The following is a 13,425-nucleotide window of genomic DNA, read 5'->3' as shown; positions in this document are numbered from 1 at the left end:
GTCCTGGGCTAACCCCTGTGCTGTGCTGAAGATGGAGGAAGTCAAAGCTGGATTACCCTTGGCTCCACCACTACTACTGCTATAGTTCTGCAGCGTATGAGGTGGGAGGGGGCGGACATATGGCACAGGGATGGAGCAGGGCCCCCGCAGGACCTGCTAAGGTGAGGACAGTGTGGGGGGAGAGAGAGATGGGGCAACTTGGATTGTCTGTCCCGGGGGCACTGCCCGCCTGACTGACTGCTGGGGACTTGTTGCTATCTGAGACGAGGGTGGGGGGGCTGTCATCCTGCCTGCTGAGCCGGGACATGTGGAGGGCTTATTGGATCCTGGTGACACTGACCACTGCTTGTCACCAACTATCAGTAATGCAGGGAGGGGGCATCGCTGCCATAGTCTGTGCAGAACAGAGTTCAGGGGTCCCCCCATGTCATGTATTGATTGGGGTCCCCCCATGTCATGTATTGATTGGTGTCCCCCCATGTAATGTATTGATTTGTGTCCCCCCATGTCAAGTATTGACTGTGCCCCTCTGCCATGTGTTGATTGGGAGCGTGGTGTCCCCATGTCATGTATTGATTGGTGTCCCCGTGCCATGTATTGATTGGTTGCCCTATGTATATGATGGGCACAAGTGGCTGCATATGATGGGCACAAGTGGCTGTATTTGATGGGCACAAGTGGCTGCATATGATGGGCACAAGTGGCTGCATGTGATGGGCACAAATGGTTGCATATGATGGGCACAAATGGCTGCATATGATGGGCACATGTGGCTGCATATGATGGGCACAAGTGGCTGCATATGATGGGCACAGTGGCTGCGTTTGATGGACACAATGGCTGCATTTGATGGACACAGTGGCTGCATTTGATGGGCACAGTGGCTGCATTTGATGGGCACAATGACTGCATTTCATGGGCACAGTGGCTGCATTTGATGGGCACAGTGGCTGCATTTGATGGGCACAATGGTTGCATTTGATGGGCACAGCAAGGCTGCAATTGATGGGGGGGGAGGGGTCAGTATTTTTCAGTTTGTTTGCGCCCCCCAAAAAAAATTGGAGCACTATCCGCCACTGGCAAAAGGTTGCTACCAAGTCAAATTGAGGTACTTACACTGACCACATCAAAAAAAATACATTAATTGATGTATTCAGAATGACAGATTTGCATTAATTTGGATATATTATGGAGTTCAAGGCAATAGGTAAAAGCAATGAATGAGTCCCTTATGCTATAAAGTACACACAGTGACTATGCTAAAATAAGAAAGGCCATTAAATGTATGAAAGCTTTCTGCAATGGAATGCAATGGAATGCAGAAAGATTTTCATAGACCACCCAACAGATTTATTATGAGACCAGTGGGTCTGCACTTCTGGGAGCCTGTTTTGTATAGTTTTCCCTTTCTCTGTGTTTCCAGTACTACCGATCATATGCAAACGTTTCAGGCAGTTATGAATCTGATTGGTAGTTGTGTGAAACATATTAGTATTGACATTTGTACGCCAGGCTGTCTGTATGTAACCTTGTAGTGGGTTTTCTGGCTTCCTAAGAAGCCTCATTCCAGGATTACCAGATCACCAACAAATATTGGCTGGCATGGTATACTACAACAATTCCAAGATTTAAATAAAAAAGTGAGCTATGCTTCCTGTATGCATCAGAAGATTTTAGTTTCAATTTACACTGGAGTGTGCTTTTAATTGTAGTTTAAATTAATATAATTTCTGAAAATGTATTCATTTTTATATAAATCATAAATTCGTCTTGATGCAGGTAAAACCTAAACATAATCAGATAAAATTCATTGGTGCACCTCATTTTGGTTCTGGCTGTTCCATTCCTGTATATTACACAATAACATTTTTCCTGACATCTTCCAGAAGTATTTTCTCATTACTGTATATCATCTCATATGTTTCTACAGCAAAATGTCTTAGAAGAGATCAAGGTACAGAAACAACCCCCTTAAGGAAGAAGGCACTATGATTGAATTTTTGTTTATTTTTTCAAGCTTAGAATCTATATTCTTTGTGCAGCCTACACTTTAGTACCACCATGCTGGAATTTTCTTTTCATTCTCTTTCTATAGTTGTTCAAGTTCCAAGTGAGAACAATACAGAAAAAGTGTGACTAGGGTCTACAAACTTGATACGGAGCTAAACATTATTACATCAAATTACCATTTTACATTGTATTAAAAGTAAAGATCTATCATGGCTAACGCCAACTATAGTTCGATACATAGGTGGTAATCAGTCTTAAAGACTGATTTTTTTTAAATTACTTTGACAGGAATTCTGATGTTCAGATTACTCAAGTGTACAAACTTATGTCAACAGACAAAAGGAGAAGAGCATGTAAAAAAAATCACATCCAACAGCAGATTTATCAAGAAGGATATATCAAATAAGCTCTAGTACTTTTGATAACAGAGTGTTTTCAGCAAATTGGATTTATTGATCACGTTTGCCACCCGCAAAATTTCACCAAAGTGGTGAGTTTTGCTTATTGAAAACTTCTTAGACGCAATGGGAGTTATTTACTAAAACTGGAGCATGCAAAACTTGGTGCAGCTCTGCATAGAAACCAGCTTCCAGGTTTTATTGTCAAAGCTTAATTGAACAAGCTGAAATTAGATGCTAATTGGCTACCATGCACAGCTACACCAGATTCTGAGTGCACCAGTTTTAGTAAATCCTCCCCCCAATATGCCTGCAAAAAAAAGATCTACTGTATATTTAGATTGTGTGTGGTTTTTTTTTGGGTGAGTATATAATTAGAGTTGTTAATTTTATTTTATTTAGTGTTCTTTGTATCTGTGCATTTACTTCTATTTCTTTTTCAGATTGTATATTTTGAATTAGTATGCGTTATGCTACTCAGCCAACATTTCCTGTTTTTCACTGAATTTCCAGGAAAATGAATGCTCTTCATTTGCTTATTGAAAACTTCTTAGACGCAATGGGAGTTATTTACTAAAACTGCAGCGTGCAAAACTTGGTGCAGCTCTGCACAGAAACCAATCAGCTTCCAGGTTGTATTGTCAAAGCTTAATTAAACAAGCTGAAATTAGATGCTAATTGGCTACCATGCAAAGCTACACCAGATTCTTCTATTTCTTTTTTAGAGTGTATATTTGGAAGTAATATGTTTTATGCTACGCAGCCAAAATTTCCTGTTTTCCACTGAATTTCCAGGAAAATGAATGCTCTCTTATTCGCAGATCCCTATTAACTATCATAGTTACTTTCCATCTTTGAGGCACCTTTAACCGGAAAGCTGTAATTCTAACTACTTCTACAGCTGTGAAACATCTTATATTATATTATATTTTACTAAAGCATTTTCAATGGAGGCCAATAACACATGCATGCATACAAAGGAAAAAGTGTTCTATAAGCTGGTTCAATGCAGACTTACTTGCAGAAGAAGGTTCAGTATGAACAGGGGGAGTAGAGGGGAGGAAAGATGGGTAGCCCACAAAGAAAGAACGTAGTGAACGTTCGGAGAGAAGAGGTGAGCGCTGAGATGGGATATTCTCACAGCTGCCCACGCTGTTGTGAATCTTGAGGTTCAGAGGCTTGTTCTTTTTCTTTGCTCTGGGAGAGAGATTGAGGAATAAAATAAAAGAGAAGGAAAGGAAATAAGAATATGTTAGTGGAAGTATTATGAAAGCTAAAGTGAAAGCGTTAGTTAGTAGCAAAGGTCAGCATTATTAAAAAGAAATTAAATAAAACATTTAAAAATCTTGCTAATAAGATGAGTTACAAAAAAAAGGTATATTTCAAAGTTTCCAACCTGACATGTATTTTATGTAACATGCAACACTAACAGATGTATGTATACAAAAGAAATTGCAAAGCTATTTGTCCTGTGACACTGCATATATGTTCTGCACACACGGGACAAAACCAAGTGTTATTAGGTTATTTTCTCTCTGTTGAATGTTATCATTTAAAAAAAATGATTTAGGAAAATACCAAATTATCAAATTACGATCATAGTAAATAAGTGTTAATTGCCTATGATCACCAGCTCCATAGTGTGCTCATAATGCTGTATTTTCCTTAATTCACTCTATTCTGTATTAATAAATAACATTCAATAGGGTGAGAAAATAGCCTTATAACATTCATTTTTGCCCCTATATACACAGAGTGAATGTAATTGCTCTTTGATTTTTTATAAATATACCCCTTTATGTTCTAAAAAAACCAATACTGTTTATTACACAATGCAAAGCAAAACACGTCGTGAAGATATGCAATTATATGGGTCATTAAAGTATAATGAGCTTTTAGATTGCATTAACCCAAATATTATATTAAAATGACTGTACTTTATAGATTAAACATTCAGGATCCTTATATTCAAATTATGCTAAAACACTTAATTAAAACAGTCCCAAATATAACGGAAATTGTCAAAAGAAAGACAAAGAAGGAAAAAAATATCACAGTATAGCATTGCAAGCATTTACAATGTCTAAATATACAGTGGGGACGGAAAGTATTCCGACCCCCTTAAATTTTTCACTCTTTGTTATATTGCAGCCATTTGCTAAAATCATTTAAGTTCATTTTTCCCTCATGAATGTACACACAGCACCCCATATTGACAGGAAAACACAGAATTGTTGACATTTTTGCAGATTTATTAAAAAAGAAAAACTGAAATATCATATGGTCCAAAGTATTCAGACCCTTTGCTGTGACACTCATATATTTAACTCAGGTGCTGTCCATTTCTTCTAATCATCCTTGAGATGGTTCTACACCTTCATTTGAGTCCAGCTGTGTTTGATTATACTGATTGGACTTGATTAGGAAAGCCACACACCTGTCTATATAAGACCTTACAGTTCACAGTGCATGTCAGAGCAAATGAGAATCATGAGGTCAAAGGAACTGCCTGAAGAGCTCAGAGACAGAATTGTGGCAAGACACAGATCTGGCCAAGGTTACAAAAAAATTTCTGCTGCACTTAAGGTTCCTAAGAGCACAGTGGCCTCCATAATCCTTAAATGGAAGACGTTTGGGACGACCAGAACCCTTCCTAGAGCTGGCCGTTCGGAAAACTGAGCTATTGGGGGAGAAGAGCCTTGGTGAGAGAGGTAAAGAAGAACCCAAAAATCACTATTGGCTGAACTCCAGAGATGCAGTCGGGAGATGACAGTAAGTTGTAGAAAGGCAACCATCACTGCAGCCCTCCACCATTCGGGGCTTTATGGCAGAGTGGCCCGACGGAAGCCTCTGCGCTCAGTGCAAGACACATGAAAGCCTGCATGGAGTTTGCTAAAAAACACCTGAAGGACTCCAAGATGGTGAGAAATAAGATTCTCTGGTCTGATGAGACCAAGATGGAACTTTTTGGCCTTAATTCTAAGCGGTATGTGTGGAGAAAACCAGGCACTGCTCATCACCTGTCCAATACAGTCCCAACAGTGAAGCATGGTGGTGGCAGCATCATGCTGTGGGGGGTGTTTTTCAGCTTCAGGGACAGAATGACTGGTTGCAATCAAGGGAAAGATGAATGCGGCCAAGTACAGGGATATCCTGGATGAAAACCTTCTCCAGAGTGCTCAGGACCTCAGACTGGGCCGAAGGTTTACCTTCCAACAAGACAATGACCCTAAGCACACAGCTAAAATAATGAAGGAGTGGCTTCAAAACAACTCTGTGACTGTTCTTGAATGGCCCAGCCAGAGCCCTGACTTAAACCCAATTGAGCATCTCTGGAGAGACCTAAAAATGGCTGTCCACCAACGTTTACCATCCAACCTGACAAAACTAGAGAGGATCTGCAAGGAGGAATGACAGAGGATCCCCAAATCCGGTGTAAAAACTTGTTGCATCTTTCCCAAAAAGACTCATGGCTGTATTAGATCAAAAGGGTGCTTCTACTAAATACTGCGCAAAGGGTCTGAATACTTAGCACCATGTGATATTTCAGTTTTTCTTTTTTAATAAATCTGCAAAAATGTCAACAATTCTGTGTTTTTCTGTTAATATGGGGTGCTGTGTGTACATTAATGAGGAAAAAAATGAACATAAATGATTTTAGCAAATGGCTGCAATATAACAAAGAGTGAAAAATTTAAGGGGGTCTGAATACTTTCCGTCCCCACTGTATATATATAAAATATAGTAGTAGGAAAAATTGTCACAAATCCAAATACAGACACAAAGTGGCTGTCTGAACAGGCAACTAGAAAGAATAAAGGGGCTTTTTAGTTGCTTACTCCTCCAAGACATTACACACAAATATTTATAAAATCAAAAATGTTGAATATAGGTTATGACCTATCATCACAGCATAGAGCAGAATGATAGTCTTTAAAAGCAATCTATCCAAAAAGATTAAAAACAACACACATCAGAAAAATAATATTTAGCAATGAGCTTTTATATTTTTTGATGGATAGAGGGGTATGGTGCAATAGTTATGCTAGAGACACTGTATTGGTTTTAACTATTGGTTCTACTGATTCCCAAAGTCTGGGGCACTCCAAAAAATATGTGATGTGGCCCCCTCTACCTCCAGACATCTTCAACATCAGTTAGAGATTTGTGGGAATATTCAGTGGAGGGTCTTGTTTAAAGCTTATACCAACCTCCCTTATATTCACATGCTTTCAATGTGAATTGTGCATTTCTTTTGAGTTTGAAGAATGTAGTCTGTAAGTTCTCTTCCCACCTCTGTAGGAACTAGACATGTGTAGAATGAAAAAATGTGTTTCGTTTCGATAATTTATTTAGTTAAATTTGTTTCATTTGTTTAATTTGTTTTCGGGATTTGTTTAGTTTATTAATTTTCGAATCGATTCAAAACGTTTTCGAATCAAGTTCGAATAGTTTTCTAATTCGAAAAGTTTTCGAATAAATTTCGAATCGCTTTTGAATTTGAAAAGTTTTCAAATTCAAATAATTTTCCAATCTCCAAAAAGAAAAAAATAGAATAGAAAATAAAGGAATAGAATAAAAAAAAAAATTATATATATATATATATATATATAGATCTATCTAGATAGATAGATAGATAGATAGATAGATAGATAGATAGATCTATCTATCTATCTATCTATCTATATATATATTCTATTCTATTCCTTTATTTTCTATTCTATTTTATTCTCTTTGGAAATTGGAAAACTATTCGAATTTGAATTTCGTCCGAATTTGAATTTGTTTAAATTTGGTACTACTCTAATTTGGAAAATCATTTACATCGGAATTTCCAAATTTTAATTCAGAACGAAATGAACCGCACATGTCTAGTAGGAACAGGATTTCACGTTGGGTCCCTGAGCCCGCCAGTGAAGTATAGAGCTGTGAGAAGGTATGGTGTACTGGAGTCTAGTCAAGACACAGTTGCTCAAAAGGCGAGGGTGCCCTTGCTGTTTATTGTTCCTAAGGTAGAATACGAAGATATGTGCAAAGATGAGAGCATCTATTCTACTTAATGGGCAACTGTGAGGAGATGTGGATCAGTCAAAAGGTTCTATGTTTGTTTTTCGAAAGTCCACTAAGTGGGTGCTTGTTGATCATTGACAAGTCCAAATTGCTAGGGAGCCACGGAACCCCAGTCAGTGGTGGCTCAATTAGTGCTTGTGTACACCAGCCAATCAGTCTGTTCAGATGGCTTGCCTCTTGGTATCTTGCTAGGTCTGGGAAAACAAATGTATGTCAAACTCTTACATTCTCATACAAGAGAAACGTACGCACAGGTGCATTCTAAGAAATTCCCCTATCTTGTGTTTGTAATCTATTTTTGGCTTTCGAATTCTACATACAGTATCTCACAAAAGTGAGTACACCCCTCACATTTTTGTAAATATTTTATTATATCTTTTCATGTGACAACACTGAAGAAATTATACTTTTCTACAATGTAAAGTAGTGAATGTACAGCTTGTATAACAGTGTAAATTTGCTGCCCCCTCAAAATAACTCAACACACAGCCATTAATGTCTAAACCGCTGGCAACAAAAGTGAGTACACCCCTAAGTGAAAATGTCCAAATTGGGCCCAATTAGCCATTTTCCCTCCCCTTGTCATGTGATTTGTTAGTGTTACAAGGTCTCGGGTGTGAATGGGGAGCAGGTGTGTTACATTTGATGTTATCGCTCTCACTCTCTCATACTGGTCACTGGAAGTTCAACATGCCACCTCATGGCAAAGAACTCTCTGAGGATCTGAAAAATATAATTGTTGCTCTACATAAAGATGGCCTAGGCTATAAGAAGACCCTGAAACTGAGCTGTAGCACAGTGGCCTAGACCATACAGTGGTTTAAAAGGACAGGTTCCACTCAGAACAGGCCTCGCCCTGGTCGACCAAAGAAGTTGAGTGCACGTGCTCAGCATCATATCCAGAGGTTGTCTTTGGGAAATAGACGTATGAGTGCTGCCAGCATTGCTGTAGAGGTTGAAGGGTTGGGGATTCAGCCTGTCAGTGCTCAGACCATACGCCGCACGCTGCATCAAATTGGTCTGCATGGCTGTTGTCCCAGAAGGAAGCCTCTTCTAAAGATGATGCACAAGAAAGCCCACAAACAGTTTGCTGAAGACAAGCAGACTAAGGACAAAGATTACTGGAACCATATCCTGTGGTCTGATGAGACCAAGATAAACGTATTTGGTTCAGATGGTGTGTGGTGGCAACCAGGTGAGGAGTACAAAGAGAAGTGTGTCTTGCCTACAGTCAAGCATGGTGGTGGGAGTGTTATGGTCTGGGGCTGCATGAGCTGCAGGCACTGGGGAGCTACAGTTCATTGAGGGAACCATGAATGCCAACATATACTGTGACATACAGAAGCAGAGCATGATCCCCTCCCTTCGGAGACTGGGCCTCAGGGCAGTATTCCAACATGATAACGACCCCAAACACACCTCCGAGACGACCACTGCCTTGCTAAAGAAAATGAGGGTAAAGGTGATGGACTGGCCAAGCACGTCTCCAGACCTAAACCCTATTGAGCATCTGTGGGGCATCCTCAAATGGAAGGTGGAGGAGCGCAAGGTCTCTATCATCCTCCAGCTCCATGATGTCATCATGGAGGAGTGAAAGAGGACTCCAGTGGCAACCTGTGAAGCTCTGGTGAACTCAATGCCAAGAGGGTTAAGGCAGTGCTGGAAAATAATGGTGGCCACACAAAATATTGACACTTTGTACCCAATTTGGACATTTTCACTTAGGGGTGTACTCACTTTTGTTGCCAGCAGTTTAGACACAAATGGCTGTGTGTTGACAGCAAATTTACACCATTATACAAGCTGTAGACTCACTACTTTACATTGTAGCAAAGTGTCATTTCTTCAGTGTTGTCACATGACAAGATATAATAAAATATTTACAAAAATGTGAGGGGTGTACTCACTTTTGTGAGATACTGTGTATATAGGTTATAGGTTAGACTTTCTTTTCTTTTGTATTGAAATAAAATGGCAATTGTTGCAATATTTTGTTTCCACATGGTATTTTTGTATTTTTTTTTGGAACAAATACACTTTCATGAATTAAAAAAACAGTAAAGTTAGCCCTTTTTTTGTACAATGTGAAAGATGATGTTATGCCGAGTAAATAGAGACCTAACATGTCATGTTTTAAAATTGCACACACTCGTGGAATGGCCACAAACTATAGTACTTAAAATCTCCATAGGCGAGGATTTAAACATTTCTACAGGTTACCAGTTTAGAGTTATAAAGGAGCTCTTGTGCTAGAATTATTGCTCTCGCTCTAGCGATTGCAGCGATACCTCGCATGGGTGGTTTGAACACTGTTTACATTTGTGGGTCTGACTTGCGCTGGCTTCATCACATGCCTGATGAAGGGGTCCTGCGTGACTCCGAAACGTTGCACTCTCTTTGTGATGTGATCATGCAATAAACTACACATTTGGACGCTATCTACGCCGTTCCATGGTGTGCTGGCAAATATTTTCATTTTGACTTGCGCTGGCTTCTGCACGCAAACACGGAGGGATGGTGCACGTTAATTTTTTTTTTTTACACTGTCCCTTTACATTTTTTTGTTCTGATCCCTTTTACTTCTGTTACAAGGAATGTAAACAACCCTTGTGACAGTAATAGGCAGTGACAGGTACTCTTATGGAGAGACCTGGGGTCTATAAGACCCTAAATCCCTCCTTTGCATTTAAAACCAAGTTTGGCTGTTTTGAATGCTGTCATTTTTTTTTAAATTTGCCGCCTTAAAGTCTTTACTAAACCAGAAGTGATGTCATGACATCGCTTCAAGGTTACTAGGTCTGAGACCAGATCAAAGCCGATTCCAGCTTCGTTCGGGTTTCCGGCCAGCCGGCGAACGAACCGTCTGGTCATTCAGGCCTCCCGGAGGGCCAGGGAAGGCGGCGGGAGGGGGGGACGTCCCTTTCCGCTGCTTGGGATAACAGGCGAGCAGCTCCTTAGCCACATCAGTTATCACAAGAAAGCCAACCCTACTCTACAGTACCGGGGTGATGCGTTCAGCTGCATGCATCACCCCGGTATAGCCCCTTCAAGCCGAAGGCCGCATATTTGCGTTACGACGACGTGAAGGGGTTACTATAAAAAAAATGTAGACAATTTAATATCTAAATGTTATCTTAAAGCTTCTAACTTTTTTTAATGATCCATATAACTGCAAATCTGAGCTGCATGTATGTATTCTGTTGTAAAGGTCCATGGGTTTTGTCTTGAAAGCAGTGGGTGGGGCTTAATGTTTTCTTCTCTGCCTAAAATAATGCATATTCCATCTGCACAAGAAAAGAGGTCATACTCAACTGGAACCTGCACTAACGAAAAACATTACTTGTGTCCGGATTCCCTGGACCTTAAAAGCTTTGTGTAACTAATGTCCTATCACCTCCACACAGATGTGTAGCTATTTTCGGGAGGTTCAACAGGCATTACATAACTCTGAGCGCTCAAAACTTAAGGAGATCATATCATCAGAACAAAAAGCCTGCTGTCAACTGACATCACAGGGCCGGTACAGGCTCTGCAGAGATGCCGACAATAATGTCGGGATCCGCCCAGATGCCTGACTGGCATCTGGCTCAGCCACCACTAAGAACCTGAGCCAGCCGCTCCTTCCCCTCCATAGCCCAGCACTCAATAGAGTGTTGGAGGGGCAGAGCAGAGAGATGGTGACTGACAGTCACCATCTTTCTGCTCACTGAAGACTGACAATTCAGCAATCAACAGTCTTTGATCACTTAGTTCTCAGTGTAGAGCAGGCGAGAAACGATGCTGCAGCCAACTAAGTGTGTATAAATTTTTTATAAAGTTTTTTTTAGATTTCTGCACTACTCTTTTAACCCCTTCCCCCTCTTAGGACGTTCAGGAACGTCCTTGACTTTGTGCAGTGATATTGCCGTTTTCAGCCGGCGATTCCCTACACCATAAGAATGATCATAGCGGCTGTTCCGCTATGGTGCAGGGAATCGCTGGTGCTTCTACCGACTCACCGATTCCATCGGTGAGTCGGAGAAGGGATCTGCCGGGCCCAGATGGTGACAATAGTGATTTTAAGCGGACCAGATGGTTGCCGGAGTCTCTATGATCGTTCGGAGGCCAGGTGCGATGTTATGACGTCACGCCCGGCCTCTGCATTGAAAAAAAAACGGCGGCGCCACGGCTGGGAAGCTGTGATCTTTTTTTTTTTTTTAATTTTTTTATTTTAGGCTTCCCAACCTAGAGGTGAGATATGGGGTCTTACTGACCCCATATCTCACTGTAAAAAGAACGGATCGTGCCATATTCCTATTACAAGGGATGTTTACAGTGATCAAAATTTTAGTTTTTTTTAAGTGAGGGTTTAACATTGAGGTCTATGGAGTACAAATCGTATGGAAGTTGGACCAAACTAGTGCAGGGACTACTTTGAAGTTGTGCCAATATGAATGGTAGTCATTGAAAATCATGGATAATGACTTGTCATACAATTTTGCAGTACAAAATCATGGGACAAATCGTATAAGTGTGAAAGGGGCCTTATGGGAAGTAAAAGTAAGTGCAAGGCCCCTTTCACACTTGTGCGACTTCAAAGTCGCGCGATTTTACCGCGATTTCGCGGCCGCGATTTTGCCGCAATTTGGGAGCAGTACTACTTTGTACGACTTTGCCACAACTTTGGCATTAACCATTCTCAGCTTGTGCTTACAAAGTCGTACTGAAATTATATATATTATTCAGATACGATTTGCATGCTACTTGAGGGTTTAACATTGAGGTCTATGGACATCAACTCGCATGGAAGTTGGATCAAAGTAGTGCAGGGACTACTTTGAAGTCGGCACAACTTAAAGTCGTGCCAATATGAATGGTAGTCATTGAAAATCATGGAGAATAACTTGTCATACGATTTTGCAGTACAAAATCGTGGGACAAGTCGTATAAGTGTGAAAGGGGCCTAAGTAAGAATGTCTCTTTAACCACTTGAGGTCCGGGCCATAGCCAAATGACGGCTACAGGGCGGACCTCAATTTTCGGGAGGCCGTCATGGGACATCCTCCCCTGTGCACGCGCACCGCGCGCACCCTGCAGGAGTCACGGAGACTCGGATGATCACAGATCTGAGTCCCGGCCCCTTACCATGTGATCAGCTGTCAGCCAATGACAGCTGATCACATGATGTAAACAAAACTCGGTGATCGGTTTCGTTCTCTCCTCACGCTAACAGCGTAAGGAGGAAAAACAAGCCGATCACCGGCTTATGTCAAAGGGACATCGGTCCCGAAGAGGGAGGAGGCACATATGTCTCATCTGTGCCAACAAGTGCCATCTGTCATTGCCACCTGCCAGTGCCCACAGTGCCCACAAGTGCCACCTATCAATGCCCACAAGTGCCACCTGTCAATGCCCACAAGTGCCACCTATCAATGTCCACAAGTGCCACCTATCAATGCCCACCAATGGTGCCAATCAGTGCCACCTAGCAGTGCTGCCATCAATCAGTGCCCAATCAGTGCCCATCACCGCCACCCATCAGTGCCCATCACCGCCACCTATCAGTGCCCATCACTGCCACCTATCGGTGCCCATCAGTGCCGCCTCATCAGCGTACATCAACGAAGGAGAAAAATTACCTGTTTGCAAAATTTTATAACAAAATATAAAAAAAATTTTTTTTTTTTTTTAATTTTGTCTTTTTCATTTTTTTAACAAAAACTAAAAACCGCAGAGGTGATCAAATACCATCAAAAGAAAGCTCTATTTGTAGGAACAAAAATCATAAAAATTTAATTTGGGTACAGTGTTGTATGCCCGCGCAATTGTCATTCAAAGTGCGACAGCACTAAAAGCTGAAAATTGGTCTGGACAGGAGGGGGGTTTAAGTGCCCAGTAAGCAAGTGGTTAAAGTTTTATGAGTTTAGCAACTGTATAAATATTCCTTTTTTTTTGAGTTGACATGAAG

General features: G+C 40.9%; 1 protein-coding gene across 2 annotated transcripts in view; it reads right to left on the bottom strand.

The window, feature by feature from the left end:
* KSR2 (kinase suppressor of ras 2) overlaps positions 1–13,425 on the bottom strand; it is a 707,775-nt gene that overhangs the window by 338,933 nt on the left and 355,417 nt on the right. For both annotated transcript variants that reach the window (XM_073625662.1, XM_073625672.1), the window contains exon 5: positions 3,427–3,605. In XM_073625662.1, coding sequence (XP_073481763.1) covers positions 3,427–3,605 — 179 coding nt within the window. The remainder of the gene's footprint in view (positions 1–3,426; positions 3,606–13,425) is intronic.

Source organism: Aquarana catesbeiana, linkage group LG01 (genome assembly GCF_042186555.1).
Source record: "Aquarana catesbeiana isolate 2022-GZ linkage group LG01, ASM4218655v1, whole genome shotgun sequence".
Lineage (NCBI taxonomy): Eukaryota > Metazoa > Chordata > Amphibia > Anura > Ranidae > Aquarana > Aquarana catesbeiana.
The sequence above is the reverse complement of the archived record's forward strand: the minus strand, read 5'-3'. Positions and strand labels throughout refer to the sequence as shown.